We start from the raw sequence: 23,438 nt of genomic DNA on the forward strand, positions 1-23,438 counted from the left end.
ATCCCAGGCCAGCAATTTGAAATCATTATGCACATAAAACAACTACCAATGCATAGAAAACAGTAGGATAATGAGTTTGTGACACTTGCCTTGGTCGGTGTTCAGACAGTCGTCGCAATCGCACTCGTTGCAATCCGGGCAATCTAACGCAAGCAAAATAATTCACAATCAAACACCAAACAACACAAACAGGTAAACACATAATAAAATAATGCATGCATGCTCTGGAACTGAATTTGTTAACAAACCTTTTTATAAACAAATATTTTATGCAATAGAGGTTTCAAATAGTCATTTAACCAAGAACAAAGTATCTATGAGTAAAAATAGTTTATAATATCATTTGCAGGCATACTGGTGGATAGGTAAATTCAGTATATGCTATTTGGCGTTGGAATCATATTAAAATAGTTTACTGAATTTAAAATATACTAAAGATGCTATATACACTATTTTAAATTGGAAAAATCGCAGGTTTCGTAAAAATACAAACTAACAGTACTAAAATGTTCCTCTCATTTTTCTGAATTCAGCGATATATTATTTGTTCAATTCCGAGTTACGAAACTTTAATTATGAATTTTACAAGATTTAACCTTTCGCGGACTTTTAATAATTTTGTACGAAAAGTTGTCAGAAAAATTTTCTCGGATGGAGAAACCTTCTACACGAAAGTTGCAGGGAACTTAATTTCGAACTCAAAGCAAAAAGAAACGTCTAAAACCGAGCTCTAGATTCATTGTTATGAATTTTCAAAGTCTTTATAGACGAACAAGCTAGCACCATCTACAGAGCTGATGGGTGATCAGTACATGCGGGAGGTAAGAAAAATAAAGGAATCGTGACGAGGCAGGGTTGGCTCTTGGCTGTACCGGCTCACTGATACGTACTGCTACGAACGATACTGGGGTGTGGTGGAGGACGACGAAGGAGACGGACGCAGTGCTGTTTTCCTCCGACTCTGCAGGTGACGGCGAGGTGCGGCTTCACGGGATGATTTCGTTGACGTACCCTTCAGTGATCTGCTAGTTCCGATCAGCGGCGGTTCCTGGCTGAATTACTCCGTTTCCGGCGAAGCTCCGAGGGTCCCGTGTGTGTGTTCTTGTGGTTCTGCTGGTGGGGAAAAAAATTAAGAAGATGCGGTAGATTGATCTATGAACCTTGGACAGAGAAGGGAAGGGCGAGGGTTACCTCCTTCGAACTTGGTGGCGGGTGTACTCCGGCGAGAAATTCGCAGTACTCCGGCGAGAAGTTCGCGCAGCCTGGCGGCGTAAAAATTGGGGATTTTAGGGAGCAAAAACAGAGAAGATTATGAGGTATTTATAGAGCGATTTTCGTGGCAAAGGGGACACGAAATCGAACGGAATCAGGAGATTCATCCGGCTTCGTTTTGGAAAGTTTGTTTTAGATACGAAGCTATAGTCTGGCGGTTGGAGATGATTGCTGGGTCCCAGCTGTCAGGAAAGAAAAGAAAAATGAAAAGGCAAAGGGCACGTAGCTTGGTTGCCAGACTTGCCCCGCATGTGGTCTCGCTCGCGAGCCCGCGTGTGGTTGGCTGGCCGTTTGGCCTGGCCGGCCGGCTTACCTTTTTTTTTATATCTTTATTCCTTTCTCTTTCTGTTTTTCTGAATTTACTGAATTAACTACAGTTTATATAACTGACGCAAAATAAAAATACGAAAATTTGCAAATATTTCCAGTACAGTATCTGGACATAATGAGCACAACTCCAATCCAGTAAAGCACTTGAATAATTATAATATGCATACGGATTTAAATCAACAAGGAGCAATACTAGCAGTATAAAACTTTTATGCAGGAAACATGTGAAGCATTTTCTAAAACTGAAACTTTGACATGCTTATATGATGCAATGCATGAATTTGAAAATGCACAGTTTTTAGGATGTTACAATACCTTACATCTTCTTCATATGCACACAATGAGTATTACAGCAGAGCTAAAAAGGTGCAGCCACTAAATTTTTGATTAAATCCAGCCAACTGGACTTAGGTTGGCCAGTAAATAAGCATATTCCAAGTTATAATTAGCAAAATGAGGTAACACACTGGATAGGATTTGGATAGCTGCTTCATGTGTGAGAGCACATAATAAGTAGAATAAGAGTTCTCACCTGCAAACTCTTTGACTTGAGATGTAAATGTCAGTGAAGAATCATTAAACTGGCAACACAACTTCTGGGTATCTAAGGCATACCATTATTTACAAACCTAGCTCCATGTTTGTTCAGATGGCATTGTGCTTGCAAATGAAATGAATTATCTGCACGAAATGTATTAACAGTTAGCATTTTCTGATAAACTCCTAGTAACCAAGTGAAAGTGGTTGCTGATAAAGTCTTAGGGGAATCATTCTGCAGCAGGCAATCAGTAGCAGTGCCAATGATATAAGGAAACAAACTCTCTTAGCCCCTGAAACAGAAAACCATATAACAAAAGGCCAGATCACATCAGAAAATTAGTACTAATCTGAATGCAACATTAGGGATTGAAAATAACCTTATGTAGCGAACATGAAACAACTCTTCTTGGACCAATCTTCATCGAATATCTCCACCGTAGTGATAGATCAATAGTTCATATCCATGAGAACAAGCACCTCCATGTAAGAATTTAATGAATTAACAATTCAAAACATTTAGGGCGGTAAGCAGCATTCTGCAAAAGTAACGATATCACACAGGCTGTATACATATCGATTTTAGAAACAATGTATAAATATTTCAGCAACTTGCTTGGCAAAAACGTTGAAAATAAGGGGATAGAAGAAGACTGTAGTTATATAAACACATACAGCCTTGAGAAAAGATCCATTCAACAGGGAACATAAATATTTTTGATGCCTCATTCCTTTGGTACAATTTGTCACTGAAGAATACAATAATTCATCGATCATGAATGACATGCCAGGAGCCCAATAAGCTTATAAGATAACTGGATCTTTGATAGTAGCCATACAAAAGATACCGTTGAATTGTCCATGAAACATTGGGAACCATAATACATAGAGCAAAAATTTCTTTGCATAAGAGGAGTCAAAATTAGTCTGGTGCCTTCCTTGGAACATTCATTAAACTGAAATCTTCTAACATTCTCATAGCTGGCCGTCTGATAGGTGAGAACGAAAAAAGAAATACATGTCGAATCTGCACCAAAGCATGAGGCCGACTACCTAGGCAAAAAATTTGGCTGCTACTGAAAGTACGAATTATAGTGGGTGGGGATCGAAATTCAGAATCAAATCCATGGAAGATTGGTGTTACATAACTCCTTACCGAGATGGAAGTCATGGCGGCACTGCAGCCACACCGTGGTCCTCCCCGCCGCCGCCATGCTCGAACGTGGGTATGCCTTGCTCGGGATTTGACTACCTCCCTGCGCACACCTACACGACTGCCTGGAACACCCTCACGCCCACAGCCTCCAATGTGAGATGGAAGTTTTGAGCAAAGACACGGTGTTGTGTCACATATTTATATCAAGAGAAGGGAGAACTGACAGTAACGCTCGATTAATCTTCATAATCACAGGACGGATTGAATGGGTAGAAATTACCACCATGAATCCATCATTAGGACGCCGGCAGGTACAGTTAACTCGTGTAGAAGGACAATCGTTCTTCCGATTAAGATGATGGGCCTGGTCTTAGAACGGATGTCCGAATCGTAGGCATGTTTGCACTCAACGGCCTGCAGGGAATGCCAATTTGGCCGGTGCCGTAGCCGGAGAATAATCGAAATTGGTCAACGCTGAAATAGAACAAAAAAGCGCCAAGACGGGGAGTTCCTAACCTACCATCGCTGTTGAGACGGTAGTGGGAGTCCGCGGTGCAGGCGGGGTCTAATGGCAGCGCAGCGGAGGAGGATTGGCGCCGGAGGAAGATTGGTTGTGCAGCCATACGAACGAGAACGATGAAGATATATTGTTTTTTTTCTACCACCGGTACGTGACTTAATTTGTTTCAGACCCAAACACGTAGGCCCGTTAACCGTTTAGGGGCCCAAGTAACCTGATGCGGCCTAACACAATGCTGAGAGTAGAAGCCCTAGAACGAAAATGGGCCTTTAGAGCGAAAATGGCTTTTTTAAACGAGAACGGATCGGCAAAAATGCTAGTTCAGTGCGGCAAACAGATTTCACAACGTTAGATCGCTCGATCGAACGGCCAGGGACGTCAAATCGCTGTGGAGAGGTCATGATAGTTCCATTTTACTATTACTCAATATAGTTTCACCAGAGGTGATCTGATAAGTTATCGATGAAGAAGGGGATGCCTTGGGCATCCCAAGCTTAGATGCTTGAGTCTTCTTGAAATATGCAGGGATGAACCACGGGGGCATCCCCAAGCTTAGACTTTTCACTCTTCTTGATCATATTGTATCATCCTCCTCTCTTGATCCTTGAAAACTTCCTCCACACCAAACTCAAAACAAACTCATTAGAGGGTTAGTGCATAATCAAAAATTCACATATTCGGAGGTGACATAATCATTCTTAACACTTCTGGACATTGCCCAAAGCTACCGAAAGTTAATGGAACAAAGAAATCCATTCAACATAGCAAAAGAGGCAATGCGAAATAAAAGGCAGAATCTGTCAAAACAGAACAGTCCGTAAAGACGAATTTTTTAGAGGCACTTAACAGGCTCAGATGAAAAAATCTCATAACTAATGAAAGTTGCGTACATATCTGAGGATCACGCATGTAAATTGGCAGATTTTTTTGATTCTTCTACAGAGAGATCTACTCAAATCCGTGACATGTAGAAATCGTTTCACGCAGACAATCCAAATCTAGTATCAACTTTACTATTAGAGACTTTACTTGGCACAACAATGCAATAAAGTAAAGATAAGGAGATGTTGCTACAGTAGTAACAACTTCCAAGACTCAACAAAACAGTAATAAAAACATACATGGGTTATCTCCCAAGAAGTGCTTTTCTTTAACGCCTTTCAGCTAGGCGCAGAAAGTGTGAATCAAGTATTATCAAGAGATGAAGCATCAACATCATAATTTGTTCTAATAATAGAACCAAAAGGTAACTTCATTCTCTTTCTAGGGAAGTGTTCCATACCTTTCTTGAGAGGAAATTGATACTTAATATTCCCTTCCTTCATATCAATAATAGCACCAATAGTTTGAAGAAAAGGTCTTCCCAAAATAATGGGACAAGATGCATTGCATTAAATATCCAAGACAACAAAATCAACGGGGACAAGGTTATTGTTAACCGTAATGTAAACATTATCAATCCTCCCCAAAGGTTTCTTTATACAATGATCAGCAAGATTAACATCCAAATAACATTTTTTCAATGGTGGCAAGTCAGGCATATCATAGAGTTTCTTAGGCATAACAGAAATACTTGCACCAAGATCACATAAAGCATTACAATAAAAATCATTGACCTTCATCTTAATGATGGGCTCCCAACAATCTTCCAACTTCCTAGGAATAGAAGTTTCAAGTTTTAATTTCTCTTCTCTAGCTTTAATGAGAGCATTTGTAATATGTTTTGTAAAGGCCAAATTTATAGCACTAGCATTAGGACTTCTAGCAAGTTTTTGTATGAACTTAATAACTTCAGAGATATGACAATCATCAAAATCTAAACCATTATGATCTACAGCAATGGGATCATTGTCCCCAATATTTTGAAAAATTTCAGCAGTTTTAGCAGTTTCAGGCAGTTTTGCACGCTTTGCATTAGGAGTAGAAACGTTGCCAACACCAATTATTTTACCATTGATAGTAGGAGGTTTAGCAACATGTGAAGCATCAACATTACTAGTGGTGGTAATAGTCCAAACTTTAGCTACATTATTCTCTTTAGCAAATTTTTCTCTTTCTTCTCTTTCCCACCTATCATGCAATTCAGCCATCAATCTAATATTTTCATTAATTCGAACTTCGATAGCGTTTGCTGTAGCAAATGACTTAATATCTTTATCTTCATTAGGCATAACTTTCAATTTTAAAAGATCAACATCAGCAGCAAGACTATCAACCTTAGAAGCAAGAATATCAATTTTACCAAGCTTTTCTTCAACAGATTTGTTAAAAGCAGTTTGTGTACTAATAAATTCTTTAAGCATGACTTCAAGACCAGAGGGTATACTCCTATTATTGTTGTAAGAATTACCATAAGATTTACCATAACCATTACCATTATTAGAAGGATATGGCCTATAGTTGTTACCAGAATTATTCCTATAAGCATTGTTGTTGAAATTATTACTTTTAATGAAGTTCACATCAACATTCTCTTCTTGAGCAACCAATGAAGGTAAAGAAACATTATTAGGATCAACATTAGATCTACCATTCACAAGCATAGACATAATAGCATCAATCTTATCACTCAAGGAGGAGGTTTCTTCAACATAATTTACCTTCTTACCTTGTGGAGTCCTTTCCGTGTGCCATTCAGAGTAATTTATCGTCATATCATCAAGAAGCTTTGTTGCGACGCCTAAGGTGATGGACATAAAAGTACCTCCAGCAGCTGAATCCAATAGGTTCCGTGAAGAAAAATTTAATCCTGCATAAAAGGTTTGAATGATCATCCAAGTAGTTAGTCCATGGGTAGGGCAATTCTTTACCAAAGATTTCATTCTTTTCCATGCTTGAGCAACATGTTCATTATCCAATTGCTTAAAATTCATTATGCTACTTCTCAAAGATATAATTTTAGCAGGAGGATAATGTCTACCAATGAAAGCATCTTTACATTTAGTCCATGAATCAATACTATTCTTAGGCAAAGATAGCAACCAATCTTTAGCTCTTCATCTTAAGGAGAAAGGAAACAATTTCAGTTTTATAATATCTCCATCTACATCCTTATACTTTTGCATTTCACAAATTTCAACAAAATTATTAAGGTGGGCAGCAGCATCATCAGAACTAACACCAGAAAATTGCTCTCTGATAACAAGATTTAGTAAAGCAGGTTTAATTTCATAGAATTCTGCTGTAGTAGCAGGTGGAGCAATAGGAGTGCATATAAAATCATTATTATTGGTGCTAGTGAAATCACACAACTTAGTGTTCTCAGGAGTATCCATTTTAACAGTAATAAAGACAAGTAAAGCAAACTAAATAAAGTAAAGTAAAACAAGTAACTAATTTTTTTGTGTTTTTATAGAGAAGGCAAACAAGACAAATGAAATAAAGTAAAGCAACTAATTTTTTTGTGTTTTTGGTATAAAGAAGCAAACAAAACAGGAAATAAAATAGAGTAAAGCAAGACAATAACAAAGTAAAGAGATTGGATGTGAGAGACTCCCCTTGCAGCGTGTCTTGATCTCCCCGGCAACGGCGCCAGAAAAATAGCTTGATAACGCGTGAAGCACACGTCCGTTGGGAACCCCAAGAGGAAGGTGTGATGCGTACAACAGCAAGTTTTCCCTCAGAAAGAAACCAAGGTTATCGAACCGAGTAGGAGATGAAGGCCACGTGAAGGTTGTTGGTGAAGGAGTGTAGTGCGGCGCAACACCGGGGATTCCGGCGCCAACGTGGAACCTGCACAACACAATCACAATACTTTGCCCCAACTTAACAGTGAGGTTGTCAATCTCACCGGTTTGCTGAAAACAAAGGATTAAACGTATGGTGTGGAGAATGATGTTTGCTTGTAGAAAACAACAGAGAACAGAGATTGCAGTTGATTGTATTTCAGATGTAAAAGAATGGACCGGGGTCCACAGTTCACTAGTGGTGTCTCTCCAATAAGATAACTAGCATGTTGGGTGAACAAATTACAGTTGGGCAATTGACAAATAGAGATGCGCATACATATATCATGATGATTACTATGAGATTTAATCAGGGCATTACGACAAAGTACATAGACCGCTATCCAGACATGCATCTATGCCTAAAAAGTCCACCTTCGAGTTAGCATCCGCACCCCTTCCAGATATTAAGTTGCAAACAACGGACAATTGCATTAAGTATGGTGCATAATGTAATCAACACAAATATCCTTAGACAAAGCATTGATGTTTTATCCCTAGTGGCAACAAGCACATCCACAACCTTAGAACTTTCTCGTCACTATCCCGCATTCAATGGAGGCATGAACCCACTATCGAGCATAAATACTCCCTCTTGGAATCACAAGTATCAACTTGGCCAGAGCCTCTACTAGCAACGGAGAGCATGCAAGAACATAAACAACACATATATGATAGATTGATAATCAACTTGACATAGTATTCAATATGCATCGGATCCCAACAAACACAACATGTAGCATTACAAATAGATGATTTTGATCATGATAGGCAGCTCACAAGATCTAAACATGATAGCACAAGAGGAGAAGACAACCATCTAGCTACTGCTATGGATCCATAGTCCAAGGATGAACTACTCACGCATCAGTCCGGAGGCGGGCATGGTGATGTAGAGCCCTCCGGTGATGATTCCCCTCTCCGGCAGGGTGCCGAAGGCGATCTCCTGAATCCCCCGAGATGAGATTGGCGGCGGCGGCGTCTCTGGAACTTTTTCCGTATCGTGGCTCTCGGTAATAGGGTTTTCGCGACGGAGAGTTTAAGTAGGCGGAAGGGCGGAGTCGGAGGAGGCACGGGGCCCCACACCATAGGCCGGCGCGGGCCCCATGCTGGCCGCGCCGCCCTATGGTTAGGGCGCCTCGTGACCCCACTTCGTATCCTCTTCGGTCTTCTGGAAGCTCCGTGGAAAAATAAGACCCTGGGCGTTTGTTTCGTCCAATTCCGAGAATATTTCCTGTGTAGGATTTCTAAAACCAAAAACAACACAAAACAGGAACTGGCGCTTCGGCATCTCGTTAATAGGTTAGTGCCGGAAAATGCATATAAATGATGTAACGTGTGTATAAAACATGTGAGTATTGTCATAAAACTAGCATGGAACATAAGAAATTATATATACGATTTGAGACGTATCAACTCATGGGACCCGCATGTCATCCTCTATGTACTATAGATGTTTCTTTTCTTGGATTTTTTTCACCCTCTAATTTTTGGCTATTTCCTTTTTCTTTTGATCGCCTGCCGCCTTGGAAACGTTGATTAAGCTGCTGACTCATGGGACCCGCATGTCATCCTCTATGTACAATCAACTTTCTTTTTCTTTTGATCTCAAGCCGCATTTGAAACGTTGAGACCGCTGCTGCTAAATGGGACCCGCATGTCATCCTCTATGTACAATAAAGTTTATTTTCTTGAATTATCTTTGGCTCATGATATTTTGTCACTTTCCTTTTTCTTTTGATCTCATGCCGCCTTTGAAACGTTGAGTAAGCTGCTGGCTCATGGGTCCCGCATGTCATCCTCTACGAACAATAAAAGTTTCCTTTCGTGGACTTATTTTTTACCCCTAATTTCTGGCTACTTCCTTTTTCTTTTGATCCCCTGCCGCCTTTGAAACGTTGAGGATTCTGCTAGCTCATGGGTCCCACATGTCAGCCTCTATGAACAATAAACCTTTCCTTTCTTGGAGTTATTTTGACCTCTAATTTCTGGCTATTTTGCCTTTTTGAAATCCCGTGTCGCCTTGGAAACGTGGAGGATGCTGCTGCCTCATGGGTCCCGCATGTCATCCTCTCAGAATGATTAAGGTTTCTTTTTTTTGGATTTTTTACAAACTGATTTTTGGTTTATTTTTTCTTTCGATCCTCTGCCGTCTTTAAAACGTTGACGACGTTGCTAGCTCATGGGTCCCCGATGTCAGCCTCCCCGTACAAGAAACATGTGATATCTTGATTATTTTGCAGACAATAAACAGTGTATTTCGCTTTGAGCTATTGCAACGGAAAAAATAAATCTTTATTTTTAAATAAACAAACTTATATGTTGAATCTCCTTGTTTTTTGTTTTTGCGAAGCATAGGACTTTCCTGTTTTGGAGTGGGCTGAAATTGTACGAGTCCAAAGGCGTCCAGCAGGATAGTTCTAAGGCCCAGACGGCCAGATGCAGCCCAATTGAAATCTTTCTTTTCTTGGATTTTTTTGACCCCCTGATTTCTGGCTACTTTCTTTTTTTTGGTCCTGTGCCGCCTTGGAAACGTTGAGAACGCTGCTGCAAAAATGGGACCTGCATGTCATCCTCTATGTACAATAAAATTTTTTCCTGGATTATTTTTGGCTCCTGATATTTCTCACTTGCCTTTTTCTTTCCATCTCATGCCGACTTTGAAACGCTGAGACCGCTGCTGCAAAATGGGACCCGGATGTCATCCTCTAAGTACAATAAAAATTACTTTTCTTGGATTATTATTTTTGCCTCCTGATATTTGGTCACTTGCCTTTTTTCTTTTGATCTCATGCCACCTTTGAAACGTTGAGGAACCTGCTGGCTCATGGGACATGCATGTCATCCTCTATGTACTATAAAAGATTATTTTCTTGTATTTTTTAACCCCTGATTTCTGGCTACTTCCATTTTCTTTTGATCTCGTGCCGCCTTGGAAACGTTGAGACCGCTGTTGCAAAATGGGACCCGCATGTCATCCTCTATGTACAATAAAAGTTTCTTTTCTTGGAGTTATTTTTCACCCTCTGATTTTTGGCTATTTCCTTTTTCTTTCGATCCCCTGCTGGCTTGGAAACGTTGAGGATGCTGCTGCCTCATGGGTCCCGCATGTCATCCTCTATGTACAATCAAGTCTTTTTTCTTGGATTTTTTACCCCCTTATTTTTGGTCACTTCCTTTTTCTTTCGATCTCATGCAGCCTTTGAAACGTTGAGGAAGCTGCTGGCTCATGGGACCCACATGTCATCCTCTGTACTACAAAATTTTCTTTTCTTGGATTTTTTTCACCCTCTTATTTTTGGCTATTTCCTTTTTCTTTTGATCCCCTGCCGCCTCGGAAACGTTGAGTAACCTGCGGACTCATGGGACCCTGATACGTCCAATTTGCATCACTATTTTATATCATAATTTGCTGTTATTCATTGATATATTTCATATTGGGACACAATACTTATGTTATTTCATCTATTTTGCATGTTTCATGATTATTTGGAGATCGAGCACCGGAGCCAGGATTCTGCTGGAAAAAGCACCGTCAGGATGCAATATTTCGGAAGATCAGCTGTGGAAGGGAGTTTTACCAAAAATCCTATTTTTCCAGATGACGAAGGAAGCCAGAAGGGGGAGTCAGGTGGACCCAAGGTGGGCCCACACCATAGGGCGGCGCGGCCCATGGCCCGGCCGCGCCACCATGTGGTGTGGGGCCCCCTCGGCCTCTTTCGCCTCCTTTTCTTCGCGAAACCCTTCGTCCCGAAGACCTAAGCCACGGAGGAATCCTCACGAAGGGTTACGGCCGCCTCTGCGGGGCGGAGAACACCGAGAGAAAAGAGCTCTCCGGCGGGCAGGAATCCGCCGGGGAAATTCCCTCCCGGAGGGGGAAATCGACGCCATCGTCACCGCCATCAAGCTGGACATCATCTCCATCACCATCATCATCATCTCCACCATCATCACCGCCATCTCCACCGCTGGACATCGTCACCGCTGTAGCAATTTGGGTTTGATCTTGATTGTTTGATAGGGGAAACTCTCCCGATACTGATTTCTACTTGTTGTTGATGCTATTGAGTGAAACCATTGAACCAAGGTCTATGTTCAGATTGTTATTCATCATCATATCACCTCTGATCATGTTCCATATGATGTCTCGTGAGTAGTTCGTTTAGTTCTTGAGGACATGGGTGAAGTCTAAATGTTAGTAGTGAACTATGGTTGAGTAATATTCAATGTTATGATATTTAAGTTGTGGTGTTATTCTTCTAGTGGTGTCGTGTGAACGTCGACTACACGACACTTCACCATTTATGGGCCTAGGGGAATGCATCTTGTACTCGTTTGCCAATTGCGGGGTTGCCGGAGTGACGAAACCTAAACCCCCGTTGGTATATCGATGCGGGAGGGATCGCAGGATCTCGAGTTTAAGGTCTGTGGTTAGATTTATCTTAATTACTTTCTTGTAGTTGCGGATGCTTGCAAGGGGTATAATCACAAGTATGTATTAGTCCTAGGAAGGGCGGTACATTAGCATAGGTTCACCCACACAACACTTATCAAAACAATGAAGATTAATCAAGCTGTATGTAGCGAAAGCACTAGACTAAAATCCCGTGTGTCCTCGAGAACGTTTGGTCATTATAAGTAAACAAACCGGCTTGTCCTTTGTGCTAAAAAGGATTGGGCCACTCGCTGCAATTATTTCTCTCGCATTTTACTTACTCGTACTTTATTCATCTGTTACATCAAAACCCCCTGAATACTTGTCTGTGAGCATTTACAGTGAATCCTTCATCGAAACTGCTTGTCAACATCTTCTGCTCCTCGTTGGGATCGACATTCTTACTTATCGAAGATACTACGATACACCCCCTATACTTGTGGGTCATCAAGACTATTTTCTGGCGCCGTTGCCGGGGAGTGAAGCGCTATTGGTAAGTGGAATTGGTAAGGAAAACCTTTACTTTTTGTGCTGATTTTATTTCTGCCTGCTGCTATAAGTCATTATGGAGAGATCTTCTCTTCAATTTCTATTTGGGAAATCTACTACTACTGCAACGGTAGTGGATGAGGCGCCAGTGAGGAAGTAATACCATATAAAATACCTACGAAAATTATTGAACATGTTATGGATAACCGCTATGAAGGGGATGGAACTGTCCATCCTGGTGATCATTTACTGTTTTTGCATGAATTATGCGGGTTATTCAAATGTGCAGGTATTGCTATGAATGAAGTTAGGAAGAAACTATTCTCTATATCGCTGTCTGGGAAAGCGGCGCATTGGTATAAATTGTTGAAGAATGGTGATTCTCTTGATTGGGAGGACATTGTGCCTTTATTTTACTCCAAATTTTATCCTCCAAGTGAAATTCACAAAGATCGGAACCGCATATATAATTTCTGGCCTCATGATGGAGAGAGTATTGCCCAAGCTTGGGGGAGATTGAAGTCTTTAATGCTCAAATGCCCCATTCATGAGCTTCCTGGTAATGTTATTATTGATAAGGGATTTCTATTTTCGTGCCCTCGGGTCCTTAGTTGTGCTCAGTTTTCCCCAGCTCCTTAGTTTTTCCTCAGTTTTACCCAAGCGTTTGTCTGAAACCATCACACGTGATGTAACGGCCGGTTGCCCGACGGTTGACCGTTATCTTCGACTAGTGGGGCCACGTAGAGCCTGCAAAGACACGTCGGACCATCCATCTTTGTTTGACCGTAAGCATCGCCGTATCCCCGACCAAAACGCGAACGAGTGGGGCTTCGGTATATCAAATGACAAGTACGGCCATGACGCTGATACAAGGGGCAATACACGGGTAGGATTAGATTTTTAAACGGAGCTCTACGAGCGATGGCACGGAGGAGGTGGCATGCGGGGTGCCGAGATGAGATCGACGTCCACAAAGAACTGCATGAGGCGAGACCGGACGCATTAGATAGATATGAACTAGACGCGTTTAACCATGCAAAGAAGAGAAGAAATGGTCGACGACATCGACGACCACCTCAAAACTTTGACTGACCGTGTCGGACACGAACGCGAGCAATGTAGAGAAAACTAGTGTCTCTCCTTTCCGGCGTGTATAGGTGGGTGCTAGGAGAGTGTGGTGGCGAAGGGAAAGACCTCGCGGCGGTCCGTGGCGTCCGAGCATAGCGGGTCGGCGTGGCCGTGCCCACGGCCGGCGTGCATGCATGATCGGCATTGGCATCGGCATGTACGTTCGGCATTGGCCTCGGCGGTATCTCCGGTGTGTCGGTGATCGAATGAGGGGACGGGATTGAGGGTGCATCCCGACGTTGACCTAGCAGATGGCGGCGAGCATAGCCGTTCGACCATGCCGATATCGGCATCGGCATCGTTTGGAGGCTGTGGTGCTCGAATCAAGTTGGGATTTGTTTCTTGTAGGCCAAAATGAATTTGAAACAAGTTTCATGTTGAAGGTTAGGTAACGAAAGTTTGTAACTATCCCAAAATTATACTAGCGCCATGGTGAGGTTCTTTTTGATAGAGCTATACGGTTGGGCAAACTTTTTTGACACTTTTTAGATAGGGTTCCTTGTTGTTACACGTATGGCATAATGTATGGAAAATTTGGGGTCATTTGGAGATGTTCGAAAAAATCACTTTGCTTAAGCGCATGCCGTTTCGTCTCGCTGAAACCAGCTTTTCTAACAAGGTGATTTTTTCTACCTTCTCTAAATAACCTCAAATTTCATACAGCTGATCTTCTATACATAGATAGATAGATTGTTTCGTTTTTACATTTTTCGAACTTTTTATTTCCCTTTACAATACCCAATTGATTTTCAGGTCAAAACCTCGAAAAACAGCATCATGTATGGCATCATTTTCACCCTAAATTTTCTGAAACTTTCCCTTTTAGATATTCCTTGTTGTTATAGGTATGCCATCATGTATGCCAAACTTGGTTAGGTCTCACTCGAAACCAGCTTTTGTAACAAATTAGGTTTTTTCGCGTGAAAAGTAATGGCTACAACAAATTGTTGATGCTTTATCATTTTTTTGCGTGAAAAGTAATGGCTACAACAAATTGTTGATGGTTTATCATTTTTTGCGTGAAAAGTAATGGCTACAACAAATTGTTGATGGTTTATCATTTTTTGCGTGAAAAGTAATGGCTACAACAAATTGTTGATGGTTTATCATATTTTTTGCGTGAAAAGTAATGGCAACAACAAATTGTTGATGGTTTATCATTTTTTGCGTAAAAGTAATGGCTACAACAAATTGTTGATGGTTTATCATTTTTTTGCGTGAAAAGTAATGGCAACAACAAATCGGTGATGGTTTATCATTTTTTTTGCGTGAAAAGTAATGGTAACAACAAATCGGTGATGGTTTATCATTTTTTGCGTGAAAAATAACGCCTAAAACAGTTTATAATTTTTAGCGCGTGAAAAATAATACGGAAAACCGCCCTTCGGCAAGCTAATTAACCGCCAACGAGAGAGAGAGGGGTTATCCCGCCCGTTCCCTATATCATACGATCAACGGTCGGTGGGCACGATCCGCGTGACATGGGCTAGACCAATCGGAGCGATGATGCACGTCTGCGAGAATTTGTGAAGAGAGAGGGCAAAGCTGAGTACTATCAAGAAACCAAGGGCACCTGAGTAGTAAATAGACTAAGGGATTCAAATATGAGATTTAAAAAATGGAAAATGCGTGTTTTGTACAATGAAACCCATCTTGGCCTACCTCAAACTATTTGCAATACCAATATACATCGGTGTGAGAATTGTGGCCTCATTTAGACAAAGTATGATTTGGGGGAAGCTGTTTTGGGAAGGGCTTATTGTGGAAAACCATGCACCTTCATAGCTACTAGGTGATTTGAGAAGTGGCAATTTGTGGTAAAACTTGATTTATCTATGATTTATCTATGATTTGAGAAGTGTCAATTTGTGGTAAAGACTCCATGAGTAAGTGCCACTCTTTTTAGGATTTTTTTGCACATTAAATGACTCATTTAACTAGTTAATCCCATTTGTTGACTCTCTGTTGACCAGCCACTTGAGGGTAAAGCTGAGTATATTGCACTAGCCAGTATTAGCACTCGAGGGGAAAATTGAGCACACAAAAAATGCTAGTATAAGACTCGAGGGTATACCCGAGTATATCTAAATTTCCGGGGTTAGACTCGAGGACACGTGCAATTGTTGACGCGTAGACGCGGGTCGCGGTGGAGAAGTCGAGACGTGCAATCGTGGACGCGTGTCGCGTTGCGGAAGTCCAAGACGTGCACGTCCGTGCACGCGTAGGACGCGGGTCGCATTAACCACCCCTCGCCTTTATAGACGCCTCCTCCCACTTGTCTCTGTCACTCTCACTCGCTCACGCATCGCCAACTCTCTCCCACGTCCCATCATCTTCTCCAAAGCAAAAACCCTCTCCCTCTCCCTCTTCCTCTTCCTCCGCCGGAGAGATGGACAAGGAGAATGCCAATCCCATCGTCGAGGTTGGCTCGAAGCGCGACGCCTCCATCTTCGGCCCCGTCCCCTCGACGGACGACGCCGCCGCCGCCGCCGCCGCCGGTGCATCGGAGGCTGCTGCCGCCGGTGGCGGTCGGATCCCGGCGGGATGGGACCCCTACGACCCCGTGCCGTACGTCCCGCCCCCGAACCCCTACGACACCTCCCTGGAGGACCCATGGAACGAGGTAACTACGGTTTGCTTCCTTTTTTGTTCCCCATTCCTTTTTGAACCCTATTTTTGCTGGTGTAGATGGATCCGTAGATGGATGAGTATTGGGCTAATATCTGCGCCGATTTTATTCCATTTTGTTTTGATCACTTCTTGATTTGGGGTTCGGTCTGTTCGGTTAATTTATGCAAGTAATATTGGATCTCAATCGGTTAATTTATGCAAGTAATCATGGGATCTCAATCGGTTATTTTATGCACTAATCAAAAGATATCAACCGTTTAATTTTGCAAATAATCTCGAATGTGTTCAAGTTCAGATCTAGTTCAGATCTAGAATCTGTTTCTTTGCCTATGATGAATGGTTGGGCACAAATTTTTACAGGGAGGGTTCAGCGAACCATTGCTGTGTACAAATCTGTTGTGCATGAGCTTTAGTTCGCTTACCCCTTCCATGTAGATATATAATCATGTCCACTCTAACTGAGGCTGACTCTGTTTTTCTTAACTTTGTTATCATGTACGTTAGTCATCGTTGCAACTCATTCACTAGTTTCTGTTTGATATGGATCAGATGTACGGCAGCGACGTCGGCGGCGACGAAGAGCGAGGAGGACGTCAAGACTCGCCGAGTGCTCGCGGAGGCTGCAGGTCGGCCGATACATCTCCTACTTCGCCAAGGAGGTGTACAGGTGCCCCTTCCGCACCGGGAGACTCGGCGCCACGGACTTCAACTGCCTCGTCACGCATGCCGAGAACATCAGCAACACCTTCCCCAAGGTCGGCACGACGGTGAACGTCCACTCCTTCCGCGCCAAGCACGGGCGCTCGGCATGCACCTCCGCGGCTTCGCGGCGGGTGGAGATCTCCGCCGGGCGCATGCCTCCGCTCAAGCCCAAGGCTCCCAAGGGGAGCAAGAGCAACAAGTGGAGGGAGAGCCGGATGGGGTAGGCGGAGTCCCGGACGTGTGCTTGCTGCTGCTGCTCGCCTCCTAGTTTGTTGTTGGGATCCCTTTGTTGTTAGCTAGGGATCCCTTGTTGTTATGTTAGTATGATGGTGCTTGTGAAGAACCTGTTACTATGTTGGCTGCTGTGTATGCAGCCTATTATCTATCCATATTATCTAGGGATTATCTATCCCTAGTCTACTATATTTTGTTGGCCGTACTTAGTTTTCTTGATTTACTATGACTGTGAATTTATCGTACATTATCCTGGAGATTTGCTTCTAGATTTAACTACATACATATGAACCGGAGGGAGTACTAGATTTGCTGCCATATTGGGCAAACAACGAGGGCCAAAAGGCACAAATAATTGAAGAAAGTCGAAATGCAAGCTTCTCTAGATTTTATACTAATTTGGTGAAAAGGACGAGAGAGAAAGAGGGGAAAAAGGTGCACTTAATAGGGATGCCAATTTGGGGCCGAGAGAGACAGAACCCAGCTCCCTGCTCACGTGCAACCAAACGCTTCTCGTCCTGTCCCACGCGGGCCCTTTCTACCAGCCCCACGCGACGCGGGCCCACACGACTCGGCCCCACAAGACGCGGCCCCACACGTGACGAACGGTCAACTAAACGGGAATCCTGCCGTCTGAGCTGCTTCTGCGGGTTTCAAACAAGGGCTTGGGGAAAACTGAGGAAAAACTAAGGAGCTGGGGAAAACTGAGTACAACTAAGGACCGGAGGGCACGAAAATAGAAATCCCTATTGATAATTTCTATGCAAGACTTTCTTTTCAAGACAAGACCTTGCTGGATACTTCTTGTTCTGGATCGTTTACACGCAATAAAGAAGAGTTTAAAAGGGACCTTCTTGATCGGATCCAAGAAAATACCGAAGGTTGGGAGAACGACAAGGATAGAGAATCGAGTATAATTTATGATTATAAATGCATTGAAGCTTTTATGGATACTCGATACATTTCGTAATATGAGTGCTACATATGGTCTTGATTCTCAAGTTGCTGCAAATCTTTATAAAGCTTTTGCCTCTCATTATGAATTGCCTAAGAAGAATTTTGATAAGTATCATGAACCGTATAAAGATAAAATTGATTCATCTATTAATAAGTGTGTTGTAGTTGAAACTGCTGATCGTGTTATTCCGGAAGCTTATATTGAAAAAACTCCTTTTCCTGCTAAAATGAAAGAGTACTCTGTTATAAAAAGTGCGGTTCATAAAAGTGAAAAGAAACCTATAGAACCTGAAGAACAAATAAAAGTTGAACCTGTTGTTGCAATTGTTAAAGATCTTGTGACTGAAAATGTGGAGGATGGTCATATTATTTTCTGTGAAGATGCTTCTAATATTGTTTCACATCCTAATAAACCCAAACAAGCTAGTGTTCCTATGCTATCTGTTAGAATTGGTGATCATTGCTATTATGGTTTATGTGATATTGGTGCAAGTGTTAGTGCTATTCCTTATGAGCTTTACACGGAGATTATGCACGAAATTGATTCCTGTGACCTTGAAGATATTGATGTGGTTATTCAGCTGGCTAATAGAGAAACTATTTCTCCAATTGGTATTGTTCGAGATGTGGAAGTTCTATGTGGTAAGATTAAATATCCTGCTGACTTTTTGGTACTTGGTTCTGCTGCTAGTGATTATTGTCCTACCATTTTTGGTAGACCTTTTCTAAATACTTGTGGAGCTATTATAGATTGCAAGAAAGAGAAAATTTTGACTAAATTTGCTGGTGAATCTTACGAGTTTAACTTCTCTAAATTTACCAAAAATCCTTATAAAGCTGATTTGCCTAGTAATGATTTTAAAATGGAGCAGTGCGCATCTATTGTTCTTGTTCCTAATAATCCTTTGCAGCAACATTTGGAGGATAGCGAGAGTGAAGTTTTTAGGAAAGAAAGAGATGAGCTTGAGGAGATTTTTCTTCGCCAACCTATTCTCAAGCATGATTTACCGGTGGAAGACTTGGGTACAACACCGCCACCAAAGGAAGATCCTGTTTTTGATTTAAAGCCTTTGCCTGATAATCTTAAATATGCTCATATTGATGATAAGAAAATATATCCTGTTATTATTAGTTCTAAGCTTACAGAATTTGAAGAAGAAAGATTATTGCAAATATTGAAGAAACACCGAGGTGCTATTGGCTATACTCTTGATGACTTGAAGGGGATTTCTCCCTCTATTTGCCAACACGCCATTAATATGGAAGATGATGCGAAGCCTGTTGTTGAACCTCAGCGTCGTCTAATTCCCAAGATGAAGGATGTGGTAAGAAATGAGGTATTACGACTTCTTGAAGCTGGTATTATATATCCTATTGCTGATAGTAGATGGGTTAGTCATGTGCATTGCGTTCCTAAGAAAGGAGGAATGACTGTTGTGCCTAATGATAATGATGAGCTCATACCTCAAAGAGTAGTTGTAGGGTATAGAATGTGCATTGATTATCGAAAAGTTAATAAAGTTACTAAGAAAGATCATTACCCTTTACCATTTATTGATCAAATGCTAGAAAGGTTATCTAAAAATACTCATTTTTGCTTTCTTGATGGTTATTCCGGGTTTTCACAAATTGCTGTTAAAGCTAAAGATCAAGAGAAAACCACTTTTACTTGTCCCTATGGAACTTATGCTTATAGGCGTATGCCTTTTGGTTTATGTAATGCTCCTGCTACTTTTCAAAGATGCATGTCTGCTATTTTTCATGGCTTTTGTGAGAGTATTGTGAAAGTATTCATGGATGATTTTTCTAGTCTATGGGAATTCTTTTGATAGTTGCTTGCGAAACCTTGATAAAGTTTTGCAGAGATGTGAAGAAACTAACCTTGTTCTTAATTGGGAGAAATGCCACTTTATGGTTAATGAAGGAATTGTATTGGGACATAAAATTTCCGAGAGAGGTATTGAAGTTGATAGAGCTAAAGTTGAAGCTATTGAGAAGATGCCCTATCCGAGGGATGTTAAAGGTATTCGTAGTGTTCTTGGACATGCTTGGGTTTTATAGGAGATTTATTAAAGATTTCTCCAAGATTTCAAAGCCCCTTACTAATCTTCTTCAAAAAGATGTACCTTTTGTTTTTGATGATGATTGTAAGGAAGCTTTTGAAACTCTAAAGAAAGCCTTAACAAGCTGCTCCTATAGTTGAACCTCCCGATTGGAATTTACCATTTGAAATTATGTGTGATGCTAGTGATTTTGCTTGTAGGCGCTTGTTCTTGGACAGCGAGTAGATAAAAAATTAAATGTTATTCATTATGCTAGTAAAACTCTTGATGCTGCTCAAAGAAATTATGCTACTACTGAAAAAGAATTGTTAGTCTGTAGTCTTTGCTTGTGATAAATTTAGATCTTATATTGTTGATTCAAAAGTTATGATTCATACTGATCATGCTTTGCAATTAGATACCTTATGACAAAGAAAGATGCTAAGCCAAGGCTTATTAGATGGGTACTTCTTTTGCAAGAATTTGATTTACATATTGTAGATAGGAAAGGTGCTGATAATCCCGTTGCTTGATAATTTGTCTAGATTGGAAAATATTGCTTATGATCCTGTTCCTGTTAATGATAGTTTTCCAAATGAACAATTGGCTGTAATAAAGGTGAGCTCGCGAGACGAGTCCTTGGTATGCTGATTATGCTAACTTTATCGTTTCCAAGTACTTGCCTCCAACCTTTTCCGCTCAGCGAGAGGAGGAAATTCTTTTATGACTTGAGGCATTATTTCCGGGATGACCCACACTTATATAAAGAAGGAGTGGATGGTATTATGCGAAGGTGTGTTCCCGAATATGAACAACAAGAGATATTGAGTAAATGTCATGGCGAGTGCTTATGGAGGACATCACGCCGGAGATAGAACCGCGCAAAAGGTTCTACAATCAGGTTTTTATTGGCCAACTCTCTTCAAAGATGCAAGGAAGTTTATTTTATCTTGTGATGAATGTCAAAGGGTTGGTAATATCTCCGGACGCAATGAAATGCCTATGAATTATACTCTTGTTATTGAACCGTTTGATTGTTGGGGATTTGACTTCATGGGACCTTTTCCCTCTTCAAAAGGTAACACTCATATACTTGTTGCTCGTTGATTATGTTACTAAATGGGTGGAAGCCATAACTACAAAAAGTGCTTGATGGTGAGACCTCTTTAAAAATGCTTTTAGATGTTATTTTTCCTAGATTTGGAGTACCTAGATATATTATGACTGATGGAGGTTCTCATTTTATTCATGGAGGTTTTAGAAAAACTCTTGCTAAGTATGGTATTAATCATAGAATTGCTTCCGCTTATCACCCTCAAAGTAGTGGTCAAGTAGAACTATCAAATAGAGAAATTAAATCTATCTTGCGAGAAGACCGTTAATAAATCTAGAAAGAATTGGGCTAGTAAATTGAAAGACGCACTATGGGCTTATAGAACTGCTTATAAAAACCCCATGGGAATGTCACCTTATAAAATGGTCTACGGAAAAGCTTGTCATTTACCCTTAGAACTAGAACATAAAGCTTATCGAGTCGTTAGAGAATTAAATAAAGATCCTAAACTTGCTAGGTAATAAGAGGTTGCTACAATTAAGTTCTCTAGATGAATGGAGAAGTGAAGCTTATGAAAATGCTAAACTCTTTAAAGAGAAAGTTAAAAAATGGCACGATAGAAGGATCATCAAAAGAGAGTTTAATATTGGGGATAAAGTCCTATTGTATCGGTCTCGTCTCGGATTCTTTGCAGGGAAATTACTCTCGAAATGGGAAGGACCATATGTTGTTGAGGAGGTGTATCGCTCAGGAGCAATTAAAATTAGCTCTCTCCAAGGCAATGCTACGCAAGTGGTGAATGGACAAAGACTCAAGCATTATATCTCAGGTGATTCTTATAATGTTGATGTTGATATTATTCAAGTGGTAACACCGGAGGCTTTCATCAAAGGACAAATTGGCAGTCCGCCAGAACTCAACTTTGAATAGGTAACAGTACTGGTAATGAAAAGTTCGCGATTTACTTTCCGAACATTATTTTTGCTGTTTTTGGAAAATATGAAAAATTACGAGATCGAAACGGAGTGGAAAAGACGCACGAGGGCGTGACACCACAAGCCGGCGCGGGCCCCGGCCGGCCGCGCCGACCTATGGTGGCACCGCCTCGTCGCCCCTTTCCGACTCTAGTTCGATCCGGTACTTTCCGTTTGTTCTGAAAATTTTTATTATAAAATCCCCGGACCCTGGAGGTCCGTATATCGTTCTCTCGACGTGTTTTGTTTCAAGTCAGTTTCGCCAGGATTTGTTTTAGATCTAAAGCCATCATGTCTTCATCGGGAACTCCGAAGAACAGCTCCTGCAAGGATGTTGGCAACTTGTACATGGAGGAGCTGAGGATGCACCCAAAGGAGTTGATGCTCATCGAGAGAATACTGCAGATCAAAGATGTTCAGGGTTCCAAAGGAGAAGGAAGCTTGGAAGACAGCTTGTGGAGAAGCTTGTGAGGAATTCATCACCACCATCGCCAAAGGAGTAATCCATCATCGGTATTGGCATCCCCTTGGTTTGTTCCAAGCTTGGGGGAGTGCCGCGGTATCACATTATCATTACCTTTTACTTTTTACTATCAAGTAGTGTCATATCATGAGTAGGGAAGTTATCGTATAAGATGGGTTGCGGTGTGGAAGTATCTCTCCTTTAGTTTGTCTATGTATCCCTTGGTGTGAGTTATCGTTATGGAATATTAATGAGAAGTCTTATCATTTACATATTGCACACCTTATTTTAGTTTGCAATTTCTACTATATGATTGATCTTGATTTTAGTATTGGTACCACTTTGGGAGCATTGAGTAAATCTATTTGGTTTTGGCAAACTTAGCAATGGTCAATAGCAACAACACTTTGAGTTTAAGAAGAATAGAGGAAGTACATGTAGAAGATATTATTATCTTTCTTATCGGTTCTTAGCATTAGTATTCTAAAGTTAAAACTGTTTGTGCTTACAAGTAAGATGCATGATTGTTTCTATCACATGTATATTTGTTTGTTTCCCTCAACTCCTATGCTTGCTAATTAACCTTGCTAGCCAAAGACCTGTACTGAGAGGGAATACTTCTCGTGCATCCAAACCTGAACCCAAACCTATGCCATTTGTGTCCACCATATCTACCTACTGCATGGTATTTTATGCCATTCCAAGTAAATACTTCATGTGCTACCTTTAAACAATTCAAAACTTATTACTTCTTATTTGTGTCAATGTTTTATAGCTCATGAGGAAGTA

At 41.2% G+C, this 23,438-nt stretch overlaps 1 protein-coding gene across 1 annotated transcript in view; it reads right to left on the reverse strand.

Annotated features, from left to right (window-relative positions):
* Positions 1–23,438, reverse strand: part of LOC124708824 — a 129,112-nt gene that overhangs the window by 32,457 nt on the left and 73,217 nt on the right. The window contains exon 3 of the mRNA XM_047240475.1: positions 90–143. Coding sequence (XP_047096431.1) covers positions 90–143 — 54 coding nt within the window. The remainder of the gene's footprint in view (positions 1–89; positions 144–23,438) is intronic.

Source organism: Lolium rigidum, chromosome 4 (assembly GCF_022539505.1).
Source record: "Lolium rigidum isolate FL_2022 chromosome 4, APGP_CSIRO_Lrig_0.1, whole genome shotgun sequence".
Taxonomy (NCBI): Eukaryota; Viridiplantae; Streptophyta; class Magnoliopsida; order Poales; family Poaceae; genus Lolium; species Lolium rigidum.